Genomic DNA, 18,788 nt, shown 5'->3' on the forward strand with positions numbered 1-18,788 from the left:
TGGTAACTCCCATTCTAGGGCATATTATAAACTTTAGAGAGTTTTCCTCAAAACAACCGCATGTGTGTGTGTGTGCATGTGTCCACTTTACATAGGGAAAAAATGAGACTCAGACAAAGAATATGGCTTGCCCTAAGGATGATACAACTGACAAATCTAAAATATGAACTCAGGTATCCTGACTACAAATCTGGCCTTCTTTCCCCAATTCCAAGAAAATTCATTTCACAGTGTTAAGGATTAGTTTCCTATTGGAAATCTATCACATTGAAAGTGATAGTAGGTCTTATAGGAAGTTGACTCATTCACCTTCTTACAGTAGGATCTATCCTCTCCTAGCATCCTCAAAGACCCTCAAGTACAGTAAATGGAGTTTTCAAAACTTCCAATTATCCTAGACAGACTGTTCATGAAGTGTAGTTTCTGTAAGTAATCAGGGAACATGTTATCTCAATTTATTTTTAAAAGGAAGCGAAATGCATCAAGAAAAGAAGAGTCAAAAAAAGGAACCGTAAAAAAGAGATATAAAATAGGAAAAGAGTGAGAAAAACAGGGAGAAAAAAGAGAGCAAGAGGAAAAGAGCAAGCTACAGCAAGTTCCTGCTGTCATGATGAACAGACCGCAGGGCACCGTGGTGTAAAGCTACTGCATGCAGGAGTCCACAAAGGACTGTCTAGGATAAACAGAGATGAATGTCTGAAACAGTGAGCAGCTCTGGTTCATAAACACACAGAGGCAGGGATAAGAATTAAATTTGAAAGAGCTTTGTGGGACCTGTCCCCCTAAAACAAGTAGTGGTTTCCCATAGCACAGAAGGGATGAGTCATCCAACTAACTCCAAATTCTTGACATATTCTGTGATATGAGACAAATCTATGATGATAGAAAAATAGCATTTGTTTACATTTCACTGGACTCTTCCTGGAGGATTTGGATCGATTTATTCTGGTTTTCATGCCTCTAAACATGTCATCTGGATAAAGCTAAGACTGGTCTAACATGGTCCAACTGATGGCTGTAGTTCATACCATTTGGTAGATGGCCACTAGGACCACAAAGAGGATTTCTAAGCTCAGTACCAAAAGCAAACAATGAAATCTCTTGGGATATCAACAAAAATCTCAAGTAAGCCCAGTAAAGACCACTAGAAATCTGGGTTCTAGTCATGACTACAATTAGGACAATATGGCCTCAATACTTTTGGGCAAAGACTGGCCTGACTCAAGATACCTTCCAGCTGTAACATCTCGTGTTCTTATGACTCCAATATTCTATGTTCTACAACTCTTCTAGCTCCTTCTAGCTCCAGTAATCCAGGTTCTATCACAAAATACTAAGTCCTTTCCAAATCTGAGATTATGATTCTGAACTGCAGAACTCTCTATGCCTCATGTTCCATTTAGAAAATAAGAATACCCTACAAATTTCTCTTTGCCTCCTCATGGAGGATAAAATTAAATGGTGCATGAGAATGCTTTGAGTTCAGGTAAAAAGTACCATGTGAAACCAATCTATAACTTACTACTGAACAGAACAAATAAGTTTTAAGGGCAAAAATCATATCTATACAATGTACCTGGGGAGCCTAAAAGGAGCTTAATGAGTCTTGAATAATATGTCCCACTACTTTGAGGTCACAGACATAAATAAAAGCCTCTAGAGAATCTCATTTTCTAATACAAAATAATTTCAAAATAAATTCTCTAAATTGGGGGGTTTTATAAACCATTTTCTTCACAACATCTCTACAAGGTAATACAGTTATTATTATCTTCATTTTACAAAGGAAGAAACTGAGACTCAGAGATGCAAAATGATTTGCCCCAAGTCTCATAGCTAGGAAGTGGCAGTCAGGACTCCAACCCAGAGCCAGTGTTCTATGACACAGCCTTGCCTCCTTAGACAAGCAAGTTATGCTAAAGGTTTATAGAGCACTTTTCTCAGAACAAATCTATGAGGTAAAGAATACAAGAATCTGCATGTTATAAGTAAGGAAAATGAAGCATATGGGCAATGATGACCATACAAGTAAAAAGACCCCTCACTGCCAAACATACCCCTCCTCCCCTCCCGAAATACACGCACATATACAGAGACATATACACGCACACAATACAGCTTTGTTAGGAAAGGAATATATTGGAAAGTATACCCAAAATATGGCTCTGGATAAATTCAATTAATTTGCTGGGTAGTAGCGTCATTACCCATGAAAAAGTCTGCAGCTTAAGTTTCTGGATTCTGGGTATGATCATTCAGAAGAGCAAACTAATGTCGAGTAAAAGCCATGAGTCAACACTCCCTGCACTTCTGGGACTTTAAGATGAGAACTGATACTCATTATGATCATGACAATGCTGAGACACTACATTCGATACACTTATTGTATTGTGATTCCATGAAAACTGGTCATCTATAAGGGAACTCATCCCCTCATTCAATAACACCCCCCTCACACACACACACACACACACACACACACACAACCTTCTTTTAGAAGAGGAACTGCCATTTTTTTTTAACCTTTGTCAATCCCAGAGTTAAAAAAACCAAATATTTGTGAAGAGTCTACTGTGGTGCAAAGGACATTTAGTAAGTCCTGGAAGATACAAAGATGATTTTTTTAAATGTACACACACACACACACACACACACGCACACACACACACACACCCTCCCCCCACCCTGAAGTAAAACAACAATTTTATTGTTCTTAGATATAATCCTATGCCTGATGGGTTGGTGGGGAGAGTGATTTTAGCATCTGTCCTCCATAGCCATATCCTGTTTCACAGAGAGCTATACAGTGGGATCGGTAAATTCAAAAGTTGAGCAAGTATTCTCCTGGACCTATCCCCAAGGAAATTCTTTGACCTAGAGAAAAACAAAGCAATTAAATTAACCTTTATAAATGGGCATTTGAGATCTTTTACTTTGAGCAGAATTCAAACCTTTGTTCATTTTTAAACCTAGATACCCTATCTATCTAGGGTCAGCAGTCCATCTGGTGGCTAACTCACTGGGAGCTCATTTCTGCTATCACAGCACTTAAAATACCTTCTGTACCTTTATCAGAGCATACTGACTAATCACAACACCCTTTACACTGCGCAGGGAATACTCCCAAAGACAAATGTGACAGGCAGATAGATGTCCCACTAAAATCCCTAGCAGGTATCCTTCTTGCAATCTATTTCTATCTGTCTAAATGCTTCTTCTTCCCTGGCACTATAAACCCCTGGTACTTTGCTTTAGATATTAAGTTAGCATGGAGCACCTGAATAAAGTTGACATTTCTATAGCATTTTATGATTTCTGAATATACACATACATATGCATATAGATGTAGACATATACATACACATACAGATATAGATAGGTATATAGATGTGCATATATATACATTTTATATTATATATATATAAATAATACACACACATATACACATTGCTTCATCTGATCATTTTTCTCTATATTTGTCTATTTCCTTCACATTATTCCGATACTTAGACAACTTGAAAAGTGTCCTAGTTGTTTTCTATTTCATTCACTAAATTTTTTATTAAATACTTATCTGTGTTTTTGGTAAAATATGTGACTCAAGGTGCATTAACTCTTGCCCTTCAGGAGTTTATAATCTAATCTTTTTTGGTAGTAGGAAGAGGATGACAAGTATTTCCAAGGATTTGAAGGACTATCCTGAGACAGGGTTAGATACCCTCTGCTTGACTCCAGAAGACAGCACTAGGAACAGGTGTAAGTTGCAAAGAGTTGGATTTGAAGTAACAAAGAACTTATAATGAGTTATCCAAATTTCTCGCCTGACCTTTAATCTCCTCTCTAACTGCCTACTGGACATCTTAAATTCAACATGTCCAAAACTGATCTCATTACCCTTTCCCCTCCCATCCCCAAGACCTCTTCTCTTCCTAACTTTACTAATACCATTGAGGGTGCCACCCTGTCATCCAGGCTTGCAACCTAGGTATCATCCTGGACTTCTAATTCTCTCACTCTCCCCTCATATCCATATCTTTATCCAAGTCTTGTCGATACTGCCTTTGTAACATCTTTCTAATATGTCCCTTTCTCTCCTGACTACCACCATCCTGGTACAGGCCCTAATTATCTCGCACCTTTGGACAATTTCAATGGCTTTCTCATTGGTCTCCCTACATCAAGTCTCTCCCCACTCTACTCTCTTCTCAAACTGATCTTGCAATAGTGTAAGTGTTTCCATGTCACTCCCCTATTCAACAAACTTGAGTAACTCACTATCACCTCTGAAATCGAATACAAAATGCTCTGTTTGGCATTCAAAACCCTTCATAACCTGGTTCCCTACTAACTGTCCAGTCTTTTTTCACCTTACTCTTCAACACATACTCTGTAATCCAGTGACATTGGTCTTGCTGTTCCTTACACAAAACTCTCTATCTCCCAACTCCAGGCATTTTCATTGACGCTGGCTGTCCTACATGCCTAGAATGTGCCCCCTCATCTCCATTACCAAGTCTCCCAGCTTCCTTCAAGTTTCAGCCAAAAATCCCACCTTCTGAAATAACCCTTTCCTGATCCCCCTTAATGATAGTGTCTTCCTTCTATTGATCATCTCAAATTTACCCTGCATACATTTGAATGTACATAGTTGCTTGCATAATGTTTCCCATCAAGTGAGATCTCAGAGCACGGACTGTCTTTTGCCTTTCCTTGTATTCCCAGAATAGTATGTTCTTTTTCTCCCGAAAGGTCACAAATTAATTCAAAGCAAAGATACAGATAGGAAATACACATGTGGCCAAAACACACAGAGAGAAAAGCAGTTGATGTTGCCAGACCACCCAATATCTTCTGGTGATAACCACTGTGCTTCCCTCCTTGGGACTGGCCTTGACCTGGAAAATGTGTCACTGGTATGCCTGCTGCTGTCTATCTCTTAGCTCTCTGATGGCTATGCCTCCAGTGATTTCATGATCTTTTCTGGGTAATGCTCCCAGCTGCACTGCTGGGTTTCATTTCTTTAGCCATCTCAGCTCCATTGTCCTAAGGTATAGTAACTAAAGGCTTCTTCCCAGTAAGGGCAGAGTAAATCTTTAATCATACCAGTCCATACTCAGCTAACAAAAGCCAAACAAAGTTTCTCTAAGGTTAAGATTAAGTCTTTTCTCTTTAATCTTGTATTTAGGGATAAGATCATAGTCCTTTGTCCCAAAAAACTATCTAATTTAGGGTTAGAAATTCCTAAAATCCTTTCTGAATCATCATGCAAATAAATTTGAGGCAGAGCAAATGGTAAATTTAAGAGATATGGTTATTTTTAATTTCTCTCCAGCCATTTGGCCCACCTTCTAGCCTTTATTATACATATCTATCAACAGCAAAACTTCTTGGATTTGACAGTATATTTTGGACAGCAAAAAAAAAACCAAACCCATCTCCTTACATCATAGTGAGAGTGAGAATCTTTTGTTATTTCCTTATACAAATGTTAGCTGTGTTTGTCTCCATGTGAACTAGGGCAAATCACTTAATCTCTCTGAGTCTCAGTTTTCTAATCTGTAAAACAGGAATGATAAATGATATGGGGGGGGAGCTATTGTGAGACCTAAGTCAAATAACGTGTATAAAGTTGTTTGTAAATATTAGTTATCATTAATATTTATATTAATATATTAATTGTACATATATAATATTATATATTTGTAATATTTTATAATATATAATTGTAATATAATATTACATAATATATAATGTTATATATTATATATCATGTTATATATTAATATTATATAATATATTACAATATAATAAATTGTAATATATAAAATACATATATTTGTAATATATAATACTATATATGTATAATATTAGCATATTAATATTAATGTAAATCAGTAATAAAAACCTATGGGGGAGCTATTGTGAGACCTAAGTGACATAACGTGCATAAAGTTCTTTGTAAATATTAGTTATCATTAATATAAGCTGAAAGGCACTGAACTGAGAATTAAGAAAAATGGCAAGGTTAAATTCCATTTCTCAGATTTACCAATACCTCCTGAAGATGAAAACAAAAAGTTAGTTTATTACCCACAAATCCTAAATCAGGCAACTAAGATAACAGAGAAAAAAACAACCAAGATTCCAAAAGTTCAATTCAACAAATGAGCAATAAGCACGCTCATCTTCAAGGTCTGATATCCTCCATGTTGGGAGTACACATATGAAAAATGGCATAGCCCTTGCCCTCAAAGAGCTTACAATCTAATAGGGAGACAAGACACGTACACAAATAACTATAAAACAGATTAGCATGTGACAAGGGCATAGGAGAATTGGGAGAGAAATTAGGCAGAAAAGAATCAATTATCAGGAATGTGGTACTCAAGCTGGGTTTTTAAGGAAAGGAAGGATTCAACAGATGTAGATGTGGGAGAAGTCTATTTAAGGCATGGAGCAGAATATTCACATGGGAGGAGGAGTCTGCACAAGACTGAAGAGCAGTGAATGGTATAGTTTGGTTGGAATTAGGAAGTGGAGGAAAAGAATAATGTGAAATAAGATTAGAAAAGTCACTTGGAACCACTGCAGGGGATGTGAAAGGCCAAGTTAATGGCCTTGCATTATTTCCAGTAGATAACAGAGAGGGGGCAGCTGGATGCCACAGTGAGTGAAGCACTGGCCCTGGGGGTGGGAGGACCTGAGTTCAGGTCCAGCCTCAGACACTTAACACTTGCTGGCCATGTGACCTTGGGCGGGTCACTTAACCCCAATTGCCCTCCAAAAAGAAAAAAAAGACAACAGGGAGCCATGCAACATGAAGGTTGTCAAGTACAGGAATGATGAATTATTCTGGCAACAACAGGAAGGATGAACTGGAGGAGGTGAGAGAGTGGAGGCAAGGAGACCCACTAAGAGGGTGGTACATTGGTCCAGGCAAGGGACAATAGAGAGCCTGAATTAGAGCAGATACAATGCCAATGAGAATGGAAAAAGAAGTATAAACACAAGAAATAATGTCAAGGTAGAATCAATAAGATTTGTCAACTGATTTAATACAGTTGGGGAGGAGCCAAAGAAAACTTCAAGACTTCAAGCCTCTGTGGTTGGGAGATAGTGGGGCTAACCAGAGAAATAGAGTTGTTGAGAGGAGGGGCAGGTTGTTAGGGAAAAGATTATATAAACAAACTATGTAGATGCCAAAGTATAATATCAAGAAATGGGCAGAAGGTCAGGTTCCTTATTCAGTCCCATTTCCCAAGGTACTTCATCGAACCGTCCCAAGGACTAAGTGTCAGCCCGGTGTCTCACAGATAACCTTCCTGAACTCACATTTTTCCACTTGATTCATGGCTTGCTTCGTTATATCAACTTGTTCAAAAGGACAGGATGAAGAAACTCAGGGTCACAGATATCACTGTCTCTGCAGTGTGGACACAGCCTCCACAAGGACCCTTTCAGGTAAATGGATGGATATGATGAGTAGACCCGTGCTTTCCCTGGTACAGAGAACTCCCAAGTGAAGAAATGCCCCCTACCAACGCAGATCAGTAGCCTCTATTCAACTCAGTTGTAGTTTTCAAGAGCACTGAAAGGACAGACACTTTGCTCAGTCATACAGCCAAAATGCATCAGAGGCAGCACTTGAACACAGGTCCTCCCGGTTTCAAAACCAGCTCTCTACCCACTAAACCACACTGTCTAAATAGTCTCTATTTAAATAAGTAACATTTTTATTATTCCTCCAAGAGTTTTTTAATAAGTCATGCTTATGACTTATTAAAATCAGTGCTTTGAAATCACAAAGTAGTTCAGATGCAAAGCTCTGTAAAAATAGCTTCCCCCAATGCCTGCCCTTTTATATATTACTTCTTTTCGATGCCCTACTCAGGTGCCAACTCCTCCAAGAGCCTTCTCTCTTCTCTTGAGTTGAAAGTCACCTCTCTCTCCTAAAGTTTTTTGGAGACACTCAGTAAGGGTTTTTCCTTTAGCCCATTACATTCTACCTCCCCTTTCCTACCATTCTCCTCATTAAACTGTAAGGAGGGGAAATACTGCATCTTACTTCCCCTTAGGCAGTAGTTTGGTGTCAAAGAACTAGACCTGGAGTCAGGAAGACCAAGTTCTAATCCAGCCTCAGACACCTGCTGGGCTTGTGACTGGCTGGCCTAGTGATCCTGATCAAGACACTTAACCTTTGTCTGTTTCATCATCTGTAAAGCACAGATGATAGCATCTACCTCTCAGGGATGTTGCAAGGATCAAATAAGATAATATTTGCAAAGCATTTTGTAAACCTATGCAATGTCAATATTAATTTTTTTTATCCCCAGTGCCCAGCATAGTACCTGCCTGACACATAGTTGGTATTTAATATTTCCTGGAGTGAATTTCCTTTAAAATTATTACTGGCTTTCAACCAGCTGAAGAAAAAAATTGACATGAAACATTCTCTCTCTTTTCTCTAACAATAGGCAGCAATGACTGACACTTCCACCTAAATATTGTATCTTCTTATCAAAAAGTGTATACTGCAGTGGGACTAGGATGGTACTTGAATTCTGCACCCAGAAATATTCTTTTCTACCCAGACTGGCTGATCTTTACTGGGAGATCTGGAGTCTAGTTTGTATATTTCTGCTGCACATCTGCAGTGCACTAGAGTATAATTAATTATAAAGAGGAAAAAGGATGCAAAAATAAGATGACCTCATATACTCTGAATGCTGTTAGCTTTTACTAAAAATGAAATCCCTCTTAAAATTAACTAGTACTTATCTAAACTATTGTCAAGTTTTACTTAATAATCTAACAGTATAACCAGTTCTAACAAACTATAAAAAAAGAAAGCTGGGGGTAAATTCCCCCACTACTGACATGATGATTAGTGGTTATATTTTAAAACCTCTCACATCTGCTCCCCCCTCCACTGTCATCATGCTAGTACAGGTGCTCAGTAATCCCGTGACTGGGCAACAGTCTGGGGGCAGGGGGGACCCACTGGAGCCAGCTCAGCTAGTGAGAGCTGATTGTTAAATTCACAGTGTGAACATGTATAATTCAGAAATAAGGAAATACTATGTATAAAGAAATAAGGAAATACTATATATATTTACTATTTTTTTTAAAAATTACTATTTAAAAAAAAGTCATGAATCCTTCTTTTCCCTAGATATCTGGCATTACAGCCATACATTAACCAGCATACCTCTGGCAATGTCCACCCTAGTATCTTACCAGCTCCAATCTGTCCCTTATACACACACACATACATATATACATACAGACACACACAAACTACACACATACCGTTGTCATTCTAATCTCTCTTATATGCCAATGTGATCATGCCAAGATCTAGTGAAGGGAGGTGAGAATGTGACATGTACATAAGTAAGTCTTATGTAAGGGAAAGTAGGATAGTGAGACAGTATAAATCTAGGGGAAAAACTAAGTAAAGATGGATTGCCATTTTCAGCTGTAAGGATAAGGGGAATCTCCAAGGACGAGGTAATGTGGAAGACAAAGATATGTGCAATAAAAACCTGTGGAATGTACAAATGACAGCCTTTACTTACTACATCATAGCCTGTGGGTGCCCGGTTCCGAGAAGCAACCACTCCAACTCCTGTAATGGGATCCATTGACATTTCAGGCAATGCTTCTGAGAGGTCTTTGACTTCAGGCATGATGGACTGGTCCTGAAACACGGAGCAGAAGGGACATTCACACAGGAGCCTTACCTGACTTTTAACATGAGCCACATGAGTACCCAAAGATGGAATCATAAGCCTGAAGACAAATGTTCTGAGCTAGGTTTGGCAGAGCCCACCCTTCCCACTTCTGGTCTGATTAAAGGAGTTCTGCCTTTATCCATAGCTAAAAAGTACTGGCCTGGCCTCTTAGGAGTTTGCTTAAAGAAATGAGATAACAATTGATGGAGACTTGCTTCCACCCAAAAAGGATAAGTCCAATCTCCACCCCCAAAAGCAAACCATAACCCTACACTTAAACTGGCTAACATCAGAACCCACCACTGGTAGCTCTTTATTCATCTCAAAAAGAGTCCACGTCTACAGCATTCCTCTCTCACACACCCTCTGTTTCTCTGTAACTTAGTTGAGAAAAGAATATCAGAGATGGAAATCATCTTATCCAACCTCCTCATGTGACAGATGAGGAAACAGAAGCTGAGAGAAGGTGATCTGCCCACTGTCCCCACAGAACCAATGACAGGACTTGAACCCAGGCCTCCTGAAGTCTAGTGTTACTCTCCCTGGGCCATGCTGACACCAACATCTTTGACAAAGAACAGCTAAAATCCTTTGTAGACAGTCCTTTTCAAAGAAGATCATGGGAACCAGATTTAGCAATGGAAGGGCCCTAAAAGGACATTTACTCCAAACCTGTTATTTTACAAGTGAGGAAACAAAGGCCCAGAGAAATTGAGTTGCCTGGGAGCACACTGTGACCAAGAATGAGGAAGGATTCAAACTCAGGTCTTCCTGACTCCAAGTCTAGTCCACTCTCCACTCTCCCATGCTGGGAGAATAGCTGGGCAGAACACTAAGGGCAGCAAAAGTGTTCCTAAGGACCAAGGCAAACTATTTTGTCAAGTTCCACAATCCTCCTTTCATAAAAGCAATGAACTAAAAGCAAAATCATAAAAATGAAAATTATTATGAGGTACTCAGAGAGGAAGAATGGAAAAGTGGGATTATCATTCTAGCAAGTGCCTAGCTCTTTAACAAAAGTCAGGGGAAACAGTACCAGATTTGGAGTCAAAAGACCTGGGTTCAACTCTCAGAACTGTTTCACGATACCTGTGTAACTCTGGGCCTATGAGCTAGTGGTCAGATGATCCCTTCAGGTCTGATACTCTGTGGTCCAACAGTCCATATCTTAAGACACCTCCCAGTCCAACAATCTATGTTCTAGAGCTCTAAAGACTCTTCCCAACTCTAGCCTCCTAATGAATCCTCCACAGAATATAGAGCATACTACAAACAACCAGGTACTTCCCACATTGGTGTCTCACAAAAGGATTTGTAACTGCCTTTAAAGGGACAACCTGTGAAAGATTAGCTAAATCCTATCTCCTCAAAGAAATTAAATTTCAACACCTTTAGGAGCTGAGAGCTTTCCCAGGCTGCTTATTACTGCTTTTGAAACCAGCCAAGTACCTCATCAAGCACATGGAGAAATCTGTAGCTGCAGAAGCCATTGGAAAAAAAAAGACCATAGCTTCATAAATTAGAACAATAAAATGGTGCAATGATTATCCATTTATCTAGCATTCTCTGAAACCTTAATAAGTTTCCCAGGGCGATCCCATCAAAGGAAGTCCAGCTCTACTCAGTGACATGTCAATCAGGTACTCCATCCAGCACCACTGGTGGTTTCTGGCTATTAACAAAACTTGTACCCTTTCCTCTCTAAATTCACTGTCACCACCATAGTAGAGCCCCTCATCGCCATATATTCAACTACTGCAATGACCTCCTATAGGATTTTCCTGTCTCCATTATAATCCATCCTTCACAAGCTGCCAGACTAAGCTTCCTAAAGTACAGACCTGGTCATGGCTACTATATACTGTCTCAGTGACTTCATCAGCTTCCATGGGTTTAAACATCTCTATGCAGATAACAACTCTGTGTGTGTGTGGGGGGGGGGGGGCTCCACCCGTCCCTAATCTCTTTCCTGAGATACAGTCACACATCATCAACTGCCCAGTGGACATTTTGAACTGGCTGTCCTGTAGGCATCTCAAACTCCTTATCAAAACAACTCCTTATCTCCCCCCTAAATAACTCAAGCCTCTTTCAAACTTCCCTATTTATTGTCAACACCACCACTATCCCACCAATCACTGTGGTTTGCAACCTTGTTGTCAACTCCTCATTCATTAATCCCACACATCTTTTCCTTTCATTCACGCTTTACATCCCTCCCCATCCCATATCCATTCCTTTCTCTTAGCTCACATAACTACCACTAGTTCATGCTCTCACCTGAACTATCTCATAATAACCTTCTAACTGGCCTCCTTCCTTCAAGACTGACTCCATTCCAATCATCCTCCACACATCTGTCAAGGTGTAGGTCTAAGCATGTCTCTCCCCTGTTCATAAACATCAGTGGCTCCTTTTACCTTAAATAGTAAATGTAAACTCTTTTTTGGCAATGAAAACTTTTTACCACCTGACCCCATTGTACAATTTTCTAATCTCCCCTTCCTGCTTTCTTCAGCACTGTCCAACTAGCTGTCCTACAGGCATCTAACTCAACATATCCAAAAGAGAACTCATTATTACTTCCCCACCCCCAACTCCAACACAGCACTCCATCGCTATGACACTGCACCGCTTTTCCTCATGTCTGGATACCCTCTCTCACCTGTAACTCTTAAAATTTCTAGTTTTCAGGGTAGCTAGGTGGCGCAGTGAATAGAGCACCAGCCCCAGAGTCAGGAGGACCTGAGTTCAAATTTGACCTCATACACTTAACACAAAAACTAGCCTGTGACCTTGGGCAAGTCACTTAATCCCAATTGCCCCCTGCCTTCCCCCCTCCAAAAAGCAAAAAAAAAAAAAAAAGTCCTTGTTTTCTTCAAGACTCAGTTGAGTCTCTATTGAAAGTCTTTCCTGAAAGCCCCAGCTGCCAGTGCCTCCCCTGCAAATCTCACTGTATCTATTTTGTGTACTCCTCCATACATGCTATAACTCTCCTCTGACACCACTACCATCCTGGTATAGGCCCATATCACCTCACATCTGGACTACTGTAATACCCTGCTGGTGTGCCTGCCTGCCCTGAGGCTCTCCTCATTCCAATCCACTCTCCATTCATCTACCAAAGTGACTTTGGTACAGGCATGATCATGTCACCCCTTCTGCTCAATAACCTCCAATGGCTCCATATTGCCTCCTGGATCAAATACAACATACTGTTTGGCATTCACAGTCCTTCAAAATCTCCTTCCCTCCTACCTTTCCATCCTCTTACACTTTACTCCCTAACACATACTCTGTGGAACAGCCAGGACACCAGGGTCACTGGATTACAAACAAGACACTCCATTCTCAGCCCCAGGTTTTTTTTCTTGCTGTCCCTTATGTCTGTAATGCTCTCACTCTTCACCTCCACCTACTGCTTCCTCTGGCTTTCTTTAAGTCTCAACTAAAATCCCATCTTCTATGGGATTTTATCTATGGGAAATATCTCCCCCCCCCCAAATTCTATTGCCTTTCCTCTGAATTATTTCTTATTTATCCTGTATGAAGCTTGTTAGTACATATTTGTTTGCTTGTCTTCTCCCCCATTAGCCTGTGAGCTCATTGACAGCAAGGTTGTCTTTTGCCTCTTTTTGAATGCCTAGTGGTTATCACAGTGCCTGGTAAATAATAGATGCTTAATAAATGTTTACTGACTAGCTCTCTCCTCTAATAGAACACAAGCTCAGTGAGAGCAAGGAGTGCTTTACTTTTGTCTTTGGATCCCTAGCCCCTAGTGTAGCATCTACTGCTTGTTTAACAAATGCTTGTTAACAGATGCTGCTCTGCTATTCTTTGATGACTGTCTCACCTATCAAGTTCCAATTTCTCTACTTGGTACTGAAGGCTTTCCAGAGTCTGGCACCACCTTGCCTTTCCAAACTTGTTTTATACTGTTTGTAAGTACATGCCTTCTGCTAAAGAAAAGCTTATTACAGAATCCCAGGATCTCAGAATGTGGGAGAACCTCATAGTGCACTCTAATCCATACAGGACCAGGAAGTCCCTGTGTGAGACCCCTGACACATGTTCATATGGACCCTCTTGCACTCTTTCAATTTACAGGGTTATGAAGATCCTCATGGAGCAGCCCATTTCACTTTGGTACAACTCTGCCTTCATAAATGGCGGTCAAGATAATTTTCTAGAAATTGAAATTAACACATAAACAAGGGGCATCACTTTCTATTTTATTTCCATTTGAGGGGTGGGGGAGATTCACAGGATCTCAGAATTGGGAAGAATCTCAGAAGCCATGTAGTTTAACCTACACCTAAACAAAAATCTTCTTGAAAATCATCCTGATAAGTGGTATTCAGATTTTGCTTGAAGAGCAGAAAGTAGCACTGGAGCTAGTTAGGAAGATCTGAATTCGAATTCTACTTCAGATACTTCCTGGATATGTAACCCTGTGCAAGTCACTCCTCTCTAAACCTCACCTGCAAAGTTTTCTCATCTGTAAAAAGGATATTGCGAGGATCAAATGAGATAATACATGTAAAGTACTTTTCAAACCTTAAAATGCTATATAAATGCTTTCTATTATTAATAATATTATTAAGACCTCCCTAGGCAACCCATTCAACTTTTGGATAGGTCTAACTATGATGAAGATTTTCCTTATAAGGCATAATTTTCTTCTTTGCAACTTCTGGCCAATTGTGGAACTTCTGTGACTCCGCAGAAACCAATCAGCAAGTATCTACTAAATACCAAGTATGTGCCATGTGCTAGACATACAAGTATAAAGACAATGCAATATTTACTCAAAACAAGTTACATTCTAATGAGAGAGACTGTGTATAAGACATAGATATGCATGCGTGTGTGTGTGTGCAGCATAACAATTACAGATAGACACAAGATAGGCAAATAAAAGCTCATTTAAGAAGGAAGTCACTAGCATTGAGGAAAAGGGAGGGAAGGCAGACAGGAAAGGCTTCGTGCAGAAGATCTTAAAGAAAGGCAAAGGAATGCATTCCAGGCACGTGGGATGGTCAGTGCAAGGCACAGGGATGGGACATGAAGAGCTGCGTCTCAGGGACAGAGAGTCTAATTCTTCTTTAGGGCAACAAGCTGAACACAGTTATCTTTTATATACCTACTCACTGATTTAAAAACTTCTACCTGTTCATCTCTTCCTCAGCCCAGTGAGTCAGAATTGTTCTCAGTCTCCCACTGATAGGCCTTTATTCCCAAGCCCCACAATGCCCCACTCTAAAACCACTCACCCTTTCCACTGTATTTTTGGGCATGCCTACTCCATAGGCAAAAGCCATCCTTTCATCCTAAATCTCTTCCTTTCCCATTCCTTCCATTTTTGGGCTCTGACACCTGGTTCCCTTCTGATGACACAGCTTGATGGTCACCCTTCACAGCACTGATTTCACTTACACACATTCCCTCCAGCTCACTGGTCAAAGTCAGAATACTCCTCACCTCCTGCCCCCACCACTTCCAAGTTCTCCCTACACCCCCTTCACTCAGTAGCCTCTTCTCCTTCGAGGTTCACTCAATCCATACCTACAACCCAATCAAAATTCTGATAGAAGTTGTCTATGGACCTCCTTCTTTCCTCTGGCTCACAGTCTTTCATTCCTCCCCAATTGCCCTCCTGATAGGAGACATAATGACGCTCGCTCAGGCACCCTAATCCCAGTTCCTCAATTTACCCATTTCCCATGACCAGCTCTTCCATCCCTTTCCAGCCACAAAAAGAAATGGCCATACCTTTGATCTTGCCATCACACACGCAGGCACTACTTCCATGTTCCTGAACTATGAAATTTCCTTCTCTGATCATAACCCATAATTCTACTTCTCCCTCTGCCTTGTAACCCCACATGACCTCCAATCCCTCCACCCTCCAGTTCTCTCCTAGGCCTTCGCCCTTGCTAGCTATACTTTCTTCCTTTGCCTATCCTGACTCCTTGGTGAACCAGTACAGTTCTACACTACCCCCTTAAGTCACTTTCCTCCTTAGCCTGCTACTGATCTTGGTCTCTGAAGTCTGAGCCTTAGATTAGTCCCAACATCTACTGTATTTGTTCATACTCACATGCTACCAACAGAAGTTAGGGAGGAAAAATTACAGAACTGGCTTGGCTGGATCCCCTACAGATTTATGTTATATAATATCAACTGATTCCTTACTGTAGCAAGGCAATCCTTTTGCATGATCACTGACTCACTATCCCACCCACCAGAGGCTTTTCCAAAACTTTTTTTCCCTCCACAAACCTCCTATGGCTCCCCTTCCCCACCTTCTCAGTTCAGAACTTTGCCTCTTATTTCACTAAAAAAAACTGAGGCCTCTGACGAAGAACTCCTTTTCTTTTCCTCATATCACATTATTCAGATGCCTTCCTCTGCTATCTTCTTCACCCCATCTCATTTAAAGAGGAGGCCTTTCCCTTTGGCAAAGCAAACAACTCTACACACACAAGTGATCCCATGCCATCCTGTCTTCTGCAGCAAATTGTTCCTTCAGCCATTTTCACTCTCACTTCTCTTCAGGATCTCCCTGTCTCCTGGCTTCTAGCCTACCAACATGCCCATGCTTCCCCCATCCTCAAAAAACCTCACTTGATCTGTCCTTCCCCAATAGCTAGTCCCATATCTCTCTTCCTTTTTGTGCCTAAAGTCCTCAAGAAGGTGGATGTCTTGTGGATCTCTGTAATTCCTTTCCTCTCACTCTCTTAACACAGTATGACTTCTAACCTCATCATTCAACTGAAACTGCTCTCTCCAAAGTTGTCACTGATCTCTTAACTGTCAAATCTAATGACCTCTTTTTTAAGTCCTCACCCCTCTTGGCCTGTCTGAAGCCTATGACACTAGTAATCACCCTCTTTTTGACTCTCTCTCTCACTTTCCAGGATACCACCTTCTCCTGGTTCCTGTCCTATCCTCTCTCCTTTTCAATCTCTGTTGCAGGATCTTTTGTCTAAGTCAAATCTGCTAGTTATGGGTGTCCCCTGGGCTCCATCCTGCACCTTTTTCTTTCTTTAGCATTTCATCTGGTGATCAGCGTCCATGGATCCAATGATCATCTCTATGTTGATGATTCCCAAATCTACTTATCCAGTCCTAAAATCTCTCTCCTGACCTCCAGTCTCCTATCTCTATTAGAAGTCTTAAATTGGATATTCCAGACACATCTTAAACTCAAAATTTCCAAAAACCAAGCTCATTATCTTGCTCCCACACCCTTCCCTTTATTCAGTTAATCTCAATGGTCCCCCATAAAATATAAAACATTGTTTGGCTTTTGAAGTCCTTTCATAACCTGCCCCTTCCTACCTTAAAGGGCATTTTTACTGGCTGTCCCCTAGATATGGAATTCTCTCCTTTCTCATCTCCATGTCTTGGTTTCCCTGCTTTCTTCTCATTTGACATTCAACACTTTCTCTACTCACTGTCACTTCTCCCCTTTGATTGGAGGGTTGGAGGGTAGAGCACTAAACTCTTCCCAAAACCTTTCTTTATAGGGGCTGGGATCTGAACTTTCCAGGTAACTCTCCACTTTCCATCAGCAGTTCTTCTTGGTTTCAACTCCACAGAACATAATACTCCTTGGTGGTCTACCCTCACCCCACCTTTCAGTTTTCCACCTTCCTTTTTTGTGTTGCTTTCTCTATTATATGGTAAGCTCCTGGAGGGCAGGGATTATCTTTTTCTCATTTATATCCCCAAGCCTTAGCACAGTGCCTGACACAAAGGAGGGACTCAAATGTTTATTGAATTCCTTCCGTTTCCAGCCAAAGTCCCACCTCCTACAAGAAATCTTCCCGCATACCCTCAATGCTAGTGCCTTCCCTCTGTTGATTATCTCCAATTTATCCTACATATATCTTGTGTCTGAATTACTGCCTCTCTCATTAGACTGTGAGTTCCTTGAGAGCAGGGGCTGTCTTTCTCCTTTCTTTGTATATCAGGCACTTAGCACAGTAGTTGGCATTTACCAGCCATGTAATAAATACTTATTTGCTGAGTCATTATGTTTTCTCTTCTCCCAGCTATAAAATCCAGATCCTTCGACTGATCCTCATTGGTCATGATTTCATGGTCTAACATCCTAACTGTCCTCCTGTGGATGCACTCCACCTTACCAATTTACTTCCTAAACTGTGGTACCCAATTTCAAATTGCATTGCCTGTATGTAGACTAGAAGCTGTAAATATACAGTAGCATGGGTCCAGAGTGAAAGAAAAGGGAGATGTCAAATAGGATTACATTTGGCTCTTTCAAACCTCCCAAAGCATTCACTGCCCCGCCCCAAATTCCCTTCTTAACAGGAACATTCTCCTGCTGATGCTATATGTCTATGGAATACAACATTGTTGGAAGAATGGCAAATGCAGGATCCCCAAGAGGCAAAAAATACATGCTTAAGCAGACTACAGCACATTACCAGTGAGTATTTGTGTCGAGAAATGGCATAAAATATATTCTCATGGACAGGTATGACTAGAAAAGAGGTAAGGGGTTGGTCATGGAGCAAGAAAAAGAGACAAGAGAAAATCACTGGTGCTCCCAAGATTTTAAAAGAAGGCACTTAGCTCATTGATCAAATATACCATGGAAAACTTAAAGGAAAATATGATCAAGAAACACACACCTGGGGCACAGAAGGACTGCAATCTGTACCAGTAGAAAGACTATACCCAAATGGATGAGAATAAACTCATCAGAGCATCAAAGTATTTCTAGTCTGCATGGCCTCCAAAATGAAGGCTTAGAATACTGTATTTCAACTGGCAAAAAATCCTAACGAAAGCTGCTTATGCTTGGAAAACCATGTACTCTTGGGAGGCAGAAAAGACTCTTAGTGAGCTCCAGTCAAATTGCAGGACTTGCTCTTGGTAATTAAAATGCCATTCAGCCAATAACTAACAGAGTCTGTCTCTGTCTCTCTGTCTCTCTGTCTCTCTCTGTCTCTCTCTGTCTCTCTCTGTCTCTCTCTGTCTCTGTCTCTCTCTCTCTCTGTCTCTCTCTCTCTCTGTCTCTCT

The 18,788-nt window shown here is 40.6% G+C and overlaps 1 protein-coding gene across 6 annotated transcripts in view; it reads right to left on the minus strand.

The window, feature by feature from the left end:
- The window catches only part of MVB12B (multivesicular body subunit 12B), a 324,028-nt gene that overhangs the window by 280,355 nt on the left and 24,885 nt on the right, over positions 1 to 18,788 (minus strand). For 5 of the 6 annotated variants that reach the window (XM_069082725.1, XM_069082727.1, XM_069082723.1 and 2 more), the window contains exon 2: positions 9,579 to 9,701. The exons of the other annotated variant lie outside the window; for it this stretch is intronic. In XM_069082725.1, the coding sequence (XP_068938826.1) occupies positions 9,579 to 9,689 (111 nt within the window). In that variant the 5' untranslated portion in view covers positions 9,690 to 9,701. The remainder of the gene's footprint in view (positions 1 to 9,578; positions 9,702 to 18,788) is intronic. 6 annotated transcript variants of the gene reach the window in all.

Source organism: Petaurus breviceps, unplaced genomic scaffold, assembly GCF_028583685.1.
Source record: "Petaurus breviceps papuanus isolate PSGF00001 unplaced genomic scaffold, PetGlider_PUasm1.0 171, whole genome shotgun sequence".
Classification (NCBI taxonomy): domain Eukaryota; kingdom Metazoa; phylum Chordata; class Mammalia; order Diprotodontia; family Petauridae; genus Petaurus; species Petaurus breviceps.